Here is a 9,032-nt window from a genome sequence, read left to right as displayed (position 1 = left end):
CCAGCTACCCTAGTCCCACCTGCCTGCGCTTGGTCCATATCCCTCCAACCTGTCCTATCCATGTACCTGCCTAACTGTTTCTTAAACGTTAGAATAGTCTCAGCCCCAACTACCTCCACTGGCAGCTCGTTCCATACACCCACCACCTTCTGTGTGAAAAAGTTACCCCTTGGATTCCTATTAAATCTTTTCCCCTTCACCTTTTGAACCTATGTCCTCTGGTCCTCAATTCCCCTACTCTGAGCAAAAGATTCTACCCGATCTATTCCTCTGATGATTTTATACACCTCTATAAGATCACCCCTCATCCTCCTGCGCTCCATGGAATAGAGACCCAGCCTACTCAACCTCTCCCTGTAGCTCACACCCTCTAGTCCTGGCAACATCCTCGTAAATCTTCTCTGAACCCGTTGAAGCTTGACAATATCTTTCCTGGAACACATTTAAGAAGGAACTGCAGATGCTGGAAAAATTGAAGGTAGACAAAAAATGCTGGAGAAACTCAGCGGGTGAGGCAACATCTATGGAGCGAAGGAACAGACTGAAGAAGGGTCTCGACCCGAAACATCGCCTATCCCTTCTGGCTCACCCGCCGAGTTTCTCCAGCATTTTTGAGGCAGTGCAGCGTAGGTTCACGAGATTGATCCCTGGGATGGCGGGACTGTCATATGAGGAAAGATTGAAAAGACTAGGCTTGTATTCACTGGAGTTTAGAAGGATGAGGGGGATCTTGTAGAAACATATAAAATTATAAAAGGACTGGACAAGCTAGATGCAGGAAAAATGTTCCCAATGTTGGGCGAGTCCAGAACCAGGGGCCACAGTCTTAGAATAAAGGGGAGGTCATTTAAGACTGAGGTGAGAAAAAACTTTTTCACCCAGAGAGTTGTGAATTTGTGGAATTCCCTGCCGCAGAGGGCAGTGGAGGCCAAGTCACTGGATGAGTTAGATAGAGCTCTAGGGGCTAGTGGAGTCAAGGGATATGGGGAGAAGGCAGGCACGGGTTATTGATAGGGGACGATCAGCCATGATCACAATGAATGGCGGTGCTGGCTCGAAGGGCCGAATGGCCTCCTCCTGCACCTATTGTCTATGTTTCTATCAATGTTTCTATGTTTTTCCTGTAACGTGGTGCCCAGAACTGAACGCGATATTCTAAATGGTGACGGTGTTTCTGTTTTGCCAGGGCTGGGACGTGCTGAGCTGAGCCGGCGGTGGAGATGTGAGCCGGCATCACCGGCGCGCGAGCGGGAGATGGAGAATTCCTCGTCGGAGTCTCTGCCCTGGATGGGGACCGGCCGAAGCGGCTGCACCTTCCAGGAGAAGTTCAAGAACATTCTACTGCCCGTCACCTACACGGTGGTGCTGGTGCTGGGGATGGCGCTGAACCTGACCGTGATGGTCCACATCTTGTGCTCGGGGAGACCGCTGACCAAGACCGCCATCTACACGCTCAACCTGGCGGCAGCCGACGCCCTGTACGTCTGCTCGCTGCCCCTCCTCATTTACAACTACATCCGCATGGACTACTGGCCCTTCGGCGAGCTGGCCTGCAAGGCCGTGCGCTTCCTGTTCTACGCCAACCTCCACGGCAGCATCCTCTTCCTCACCTGCATCAGCATCCAGCGCTACATCGGCATCTGCCACCCGCTCAGCCTCTGGCACAAGAGGCGGGGGCCCAGGTTTGCCTGGAGGGTCTGCGGCCTGGTGTGGGCCTTCGTGCTAGCGGAGTGCGCGCCCACTTGGGTCTTCGCCACCACCGGCGTGCAGAGGAACCGCACCGTCTGCTACGACCTGAGCAGCCCCGAGTCCTCCGCCCACTACTTCCCCTACGGCATGGCGCTGACCGTGGTGGGCTTCATCCTCCCCTTCCTCGGCCTGCTGGCGTGCGACTGCGCCATGATGGTGGCCCTGGGCAAGACCGACCGGCGCCTGGGCCTGGCCAACCGGCAGGGCAGGGTCCGCGCCCTCAGGATGGTCGCCATCGTGGCCGCCGTCTTCGTGGTCAGCTTCCTGCCCTTCCACCTGACCAAGACCATGTACCTGGTGGTCCGCACACGCCGCTACGTCCCCTGCCAGACCCTCCAAAGGTTCGCACAGGCGTACAAGGCCACCAGGCCATTGGCCAGCATGAACAGCGTGCTGGACCCCATCTTGTTCTATCTCACCCACAAGAACTTCAGGCTGGGCGCAAGGACCCTGGCTCATGGTCAACTCTAATCAGAAGACTACGGTTGAGCAGGAGGGCACGCCGTGATGATTGACGCTCGGACGGTGTACGGTGGACCTCTGGCCAACCAACCATGTGGCCAAACCCTGCACCCACTCCATCCTCAACTTCCCAGACTATCTAAATGGCGTCAAGTTGGGGAAAGGGGAAGTACAACGGGATCTGGGGGTCCATGTTCAATGAAAGGAAGCATGCAGGTACAGCAGACAGTGAAGAAAGCCAATGGCATGTTGGAGGAGTTGAGTATAGGAGCAAAGAGGTCCTCCTGCAGTTGTACAGGGCCCTAGTGAGACCACACCTGGAGCATTGTGTGCAGTTTTGGTCCCCAAATTTGAGGAAGGACATTCTTGCTATTGAGGGAGTGCAGCGTAGGTTCACCAGGTTAATTCCCAGGATGGCGCGACTGTCATATGCTGAGAGAATGGAGCGGCTGGGCTTGTACACTCTGGAGTTTAGAAGGATGAGAGGATTTTATTGAAACATAGGATTATTAAGGGTTTGGACACATTAGAGGCAGGAAACATGTTGGGGGAGTCCAGAACCAGGGGCCACAGTTTAAGACTAAGAAGTAAGCCATTTAGCAGGTACACGAGAAAACACTTTTTCACATAGTTGTGAGTCTGTGGAATTCTCTGCCTCAGAGGGCGGTGGAGGCAGGTTGTCTGGATACTTTCAAGAAAGAGCTAGATAGGGCTCTTGAAGATAGCAGAGTCGGGGGATATGGGGAGAAGGGAGGAACGGGGTACTGATTGGGGATGATCAGCCATGATCACATTGAATGGCGGTGCTGGCTCGAAGGGCCGAGTGGCCTACTCCTGCACCTATTGTCTGTTGATCCATCGACCATCGATCATGAACGTTGACAGGGCGGGCCACTGGAAGGAGGTGGAAAACGTAGCGACATGGTGTCAGGACAACAACCTCATTCTCAATGTCAGCTGGATGAAGGGGCTAGTTATGGGCTTCAGGAAGAGTGGTGGAGGTCAGTCACATCCATGGTGCCAAAGTCGAAATGGTTGAGGGCTTCAAGTTCCCTGGGGTTAATATCACCGACAATCTGTCGTGGTCCAAACGCGTTGATGAAACGGGTGTCAGAGGTTATGGGGAGAAGGCAGGAGAATGGGGTTAGGAGGCAGAGATAGTTCAGCACTTTCTTTGATTGAATGGCGGAATTGACTCGATGGGCCGAATGGCCTAATTCTGCTTCTATTTCCTTCCGACCTTACGACATCCAAGAAGGCGAGCCATCGCTTCCTTAGGAGATGGATAGAATTCGGCATGTGTCCAATGATGCTCACAAACTACTACAGGTGCATCATGTTGAGGGTTGCCTGCTTTGTCGAACAGCTTGGCTCAAGAGCATGAGATTTGCAGACCCACACAAACCAAGCTTCCCACCATTGACTCCATCTACACTTGGCACTGCCTGGGGAAAAGGCAGCTCTGAAGAAGGGTCTCAACCCAAAACGTCACCCATTCCTTCTCTCCTGAGATGCTGAGATGCTCCCGCATTTTTGTGTCTATCTTCAGTTTGAACCAGCATCTGCAGTTTCAGTTCCTTCGTACAACCTAATCGAAGCATTGTCCCACCCCCGTCATTCCTTCTTCTCCCCGCTCCCGTCCGGCAGGAGGTACAGAAGCTTGAAAGCGCGCACCACCATGCGGCTGCTGTCCGATTCACCTCTACCCCACTGCGGACATTGGACTTTGTCTCTGGAACTGATGCGCTACAATGCTGAGAACTATATTCTGCACTCCTGTTTGATTTGATTGCATTTATGTACGATACTATCCAATCTTTGTACAGCATGCGAACCAAAGCTTTTCACTGTACCTCGGTACAGGCAACAATAATAAACCTAAAGACACTTAATTTCTGGTCCTCTAATTTGAGGAAGGACATTTTTGCTATTGAGGGAGTGCAGCGTAGGTTTACAAGGTTAATTGCCGGGATGGCGGGACTGTCATATGCTCAGTGGCGGACTGGGTCTAAAAGTATTGGTTGCCAGGAGACAAAGGGGGCCCACTTCATCAGGGGCCCACTTGATATAGGGGGCCCACTTCATCAGGGGCCCACTTGCCATCGGGCAAGCTGACACCCTGGCCAGTCCGCCACTGCATATATGCTGATAGAATGGAGCGGCTGGGCTTGTACACTCTGGAGTTTAGAAGGATGAGAGGGTATCTCATTGAAACATATAAGATTATTAAGGGTTTGAACTAGAGGCTAGAGGCAGGAAACATGTTCCCGATGTTGGGGGAGTCCAGAACCAGGGGCCACAGTTTAAGAATGAGGGGAAGAATAAGAGAATAAGAACAGAGACTTCTTCACACAGAGAGTTGTGAGTCTGTGGAATTCTCTGCCTCAGAGGGCGGTAGAGGCTGGTTCTCGGGATACTTTCAAGGGAGAGCTAGATAGGGCTCTTAAAGATAGCGGAGTCAGGGGGTATGGGGAGAAGGCAGGAATGGGGTACTGATTGGGGATGATCAGCCATGATCACATTGAATGGCGGTGCTGGCTCAAACGAACGAATGGCCTACTCCTGCACCTATTGTCTATTGTCTAAACTTGGACAAACTTAAACCTGAACCTAGTTGGTGGCAGAGTGAGCATGTGGCAAGGGCCAGCACCCCAGCAAGGCCCAAGGAACATGGTTATCGATCCAACCAGCGAGAACAGCCACTGCACCAACAGCAGAGGAGATGCTGGGAAGTCAGGAAAGCTGAGCAACTTTAGTTCCCCAACATCTGAGGAAGGATGTGCCAGCTCTGGAGAGGGTCCAGAGGAGGTTGACAAGAATGATCCCAGGAATGAGCGTTTGACAGCACTGGGCCTGTACTCGCTGGAGTTTAGAAGGATGAGGGGGGGGGCAACTCATTGAAACTTACCGAATAGTGAAAGGCCCAGATAGAGTGGATGTGGAGAGGATGTTTCCACTAGTGGGAGAGTCTAGGACCAGAGGGCACAGCCTCAGAATTAAAGGACGTTCCTTTGGGAAGGAGATGAGGAGGAATTTCTTTAGCCAGAGGGTGGTGAATCTGTGGAATTCATTGCCGCAGAGGGCTGTGGAGGCCAAGTCAACGGATATTTTTAAGGCAGAGATAGATAGATTCTTGATTAGTACGGGTGTCAGAGGCTATGGGGAGAAGGCAGGGTTTGGAGGGAGAGATAGATCAGCCATGATTGAATGGCGGAGTAGACCTGATGGGCCGAATGGCCTAATTCTGCCCCTACCACTAATGTACTTATGACCAAAGGCAGTCACGGTGGCGCAGCGGTAGAGCTGCTGCCTTACTGCGAATGCAGCCGGTGACCTGGGTTCGATCCCGACTACGGGTGCTGTCATTACGGAGTTTGTACGTTCTCCCCGTGACATGCATGGGGTTTCCCCGAGATCTTCGGTTTCCTCCCACTCTCCAAAGACGTGCAGGGTTGTAGGTTGATTGTCTTGGTGAATGTAAAAATTGTCCCTAATGTTGGAGATAGTGTTAGTGTGCGGGGATCGCTGGTCGGCGCGGACTCGGTGGGCCGAAGGGCCTGTTTCCGCCCTGTATCTCTAAACTAAACTAATCTAAACACTCAAGGGTCAGAGAGCCATAGAGTGCTGGGAGCATGGAAACAGGCCCTTCGGCCCTGCTTAGTTTAGAGATACAGCATGGATACAGGCCCTTTGGCCCACCAAGTCCATGGTGACTAGCAATCGCACGTACACTAGTTCAATCACATTAGGGACAATTTTACAGAGAACATTTGACCTACAAACCCGCACGCCTTTGGACCGTGGAAAGAAACCAGAGCACCTGGAGAAAACCCACACGGTCGTGCAATAGTCAATAGGTGCAGGAGTAGGCCATTTGGCCCTTCGAGCCACCACCGCCATTCAATGTGATCATGGCTGATCATCCACAATCAGTACCCCGTTCCTGTCAGGCTGCAAATCTACCATCGTGCCTCTGGGTTGCCACATGAGACCGAGATGCCCCATTGACACTGGTCCCACTTGCCCGAGTTTGGCCCAAATCCCTCTAAACCTGACCAATCCATGGCCCTGTCCACATGTCTTTGTCCGGGACCAGCTAACGCCTGTTTCATTGTCACCCCCCCACCCCCGGGCAATGGCGATGACACCAGAGCAGGCCATTCTGCCCATCGAGTGTGGACATCCCTCTACTAACCTGCTCCGTTGCCTCGGTGAACTCCATCGCCAATTCCCACTTGGAGCCAAGCACCAAGAGTATTTAATTGTCATGTTCATATTGTGGCGGCACGGTGGCGCAGTGGTAGAGTCGCTGTCTCGCAGCCCCAGAGTCCCAGGTTCGATCCTGACTATGGGTGCTTTCTGTGCGTAGTTTGCACGTTGTCCCTGTAACTGCGTGGGTTCCCTCCAGGTGCTCAGGTTTCCTCCCACACTCCAAAGACGTGTTGGTTTTGTAGGTTAATTTGCATGTAAATGAATGTAATTTGTAAATAGACAATAGACAATAGATGCAGGAGTAGGCCATTCGGCCCTTCGAGCCAGCACCGCCATTCAATGTGATCACGGCTGATCATCCCCAATCAGTACCCCGTTCCTGCCTTCTCCCCATATCCCCTGACTCCGCTATCTTTAAGAGCCCTATCTAGCTCTCTCTTGAAAGTATCCAGAGAACCGGCCTCCACCGCCCTCTGAGGCAGAGAATTCCACAGACTCACAACTCTCTGCGTGAAAAAGTGTTTCCTCGTCTCCGTTCTAAATGGAAGTAGTGTGTGGGTGATCGCTGGTCGGTGCGGACTTGATGGGCCGAAGGGCCCAATTCCATGCTGTATCTAAATTCACTGGTATGAACAATAATATTGTTACTTACTGCAGCTAACAATACTGGAAACAGACCTCCATTAACCCCTCTGCAATTTGTTTAATTCAGTTTAGAGACACAGAGCGGAAACAGGCCCTTCGGCCCACCGAGTCCGTGCCGTCCAGCGATCCCCGCACACACACACACACACACACACACACACACACACACACAGACACACGGGACAATTTACACTTTGGAGTGTGGAGGGAAACCGAAGACCTCAGAGAAAACCCACGTGATCATGGGGAGAACGTACAAACTCCATACAGACAGCACCCGTAGTCGGGATCGAACCCGGGTCTGCACCTATTGTCTACTGTCAAACTAGAGATAATTTACAATGACACCAATTAATCTGCAAACCTGGACATCTTTGGAGTACCGAAGAGAACCGTGGGAGGAAAGCGAAGATCTCGGAGAAAACCCACGCAGGTCACGGTGAGAACGTGCAAACTCCGTACAGACAGCGCCCATGGTCACGATCGAACCCGGGTCGCTAGCGCTATAAGGCAGCAACTCAACCGCTGCACCACCGTGCCTCCCTTGATAGGCCGAATGGCCTCATTCTGCTGCTATAAACTATGAACTTGCTGCCTAGGGAGTTGGGGGGAAGCACCAGTGAATGGTGAATGAAATGATTCCTGTAACTGAGGGTGCCAGGAAATGGGGAATTACATAAGGGTCTGAGTGAAAGGGCAATGATTTGGTGGAGGGTCACAATAAACGAATGAGCCTGTCCCACTTAGGCGAGTTTTCAGCGGACTGCCGGCGATTGTCAAGTTGTCACACACACAAACACATCGCAAAGGCGGGGGACAGGGCAAGCGGGGGAGCGCTGTCTAAAAAAATCCACGGTGCAAAGCCAAGGTGATACAGACACACACCGCGATGAACAGGAAGTTTATAGACAATAGACAATAGGTGCAGGAGTAGGCCATTCGGCCCTTCGAGCCAGTACCGCCATGGCTGATCATCCCCAATCAGTACCCCGTTCCTGCCCTCTCCCCATATCCCATGACTCTGCTATCTTTAAGAGCCCTATCTAGCTCTCTCTTGAAAGTATCCAGAGAACCGGCCTCCACCGCCCTCTGAGGCAGAGAATTCCACAGACTCACCACTCTCTGTGAGAAAAAATGTTTCCTCGTCTCCGTTCTAAATGGCTTACCCCTTATTCTTAAACCATGGCCCCTGGTTCTGGACTCCCCCAACATCGGGAACATGTTTCCTGCCTCTAGCGTGTCCAAACCCTTAATAATCTTATATGTTTCAATGAGATATCCTCTCATCCTTCTAACCTCCAGAGTGCACAAGCCCAGCCGCTCCATTCTCTCAGCATATGACAGTCCCGCCATCCCGGGAATTAACCTTGTAAACCTACGCTGCACTCCCTCAATAGCAAGAATGTCCTTCCTCAAATTGACCATAAATGATCAATAATACCATCGATAATACTTAAATCAATAAATAACAAGAGAGAAATAACATTTCAAGAGAGAGCTAGATAGGGCTCATAAAAAAAGCAATCAGGGGATATGGGGAGAAGGCAGGAACGGGATACTGATTGGGGATGATCAATACTACCATCGATAATACTTAAATCAATAAATAACAAGAGAGAAATAACATTTCAAGAGAGAGCTAGATAGGGTTCATAAAAAAAGCAATCAGGGGATATGGGGAGAAGGCAGGAACGGGGTACTGATTGGGGATGATCAAGATTCCCACTGAGGAGGTATTCCATACCTGGACTGAGGTGCCAGAGGAAGGTATAGAAGCGGAAAGAATTCACACTTCAAAAAACAGTCATTTAGGCAGATACTGTATGTGGATCGGAGGCTTAAAGTGTTGGGAATTAGGTGGGGGGGGGCATCAGCAAATGAGGAAACATAGAAACATAGACAATAGGTGCAGGAGGAGGCCATTCGGCCCTTTGAGCCAGCACCGCCATTCATGGTGATCATGG

At 51.5% G+C, this 9,032-nt stretch overlaps 1 protein-coding gene across 1 annotated transcript; it reads left to right on the top strand.

Annotated features, from left to right (window-relative positions):
- Positions 1 to 526: 526 nt before the first annotated feature.
- Positions 527 to 4,567, top strand: LOC129698409 (P2Y purinoceptor 3). Its single transcript, XM_055637557.1, has one exon. The coding sequence runs from the start codon at positions 1,093 to 1,095 to the stop codon at positions 2,218 to 2,220; it is 1,128 nt and encodes a 375-aa protein (XP_055493532.1). The 5' UTR covers positions 527 to 1,092; the 3' UTR covers positions 2,221 to 4,567.
- Positions 4,568 to 9,032: the final 4,465 nt, after the last annotated feature.

This window comes from Leucoraja erinacea, chromosome 6, assembly GCF_028641065.1.
Source record: "Leucoraja erinacea ecotype New England chromosome 6, Leri_hhj_1, whole genome shotgun sequence".
NCBI classification, from domain to species: Eukaryota; Metazoa; Chordata; class Chondrichthyes; order Rajiformes; family Rajidae; genus Leucoraja; species Leucoraja erinaceus.
Note: the sequence above shows the minus strand (reverse complement) of the source record. Positions and strands in the feature narration are given on the sequence as shown.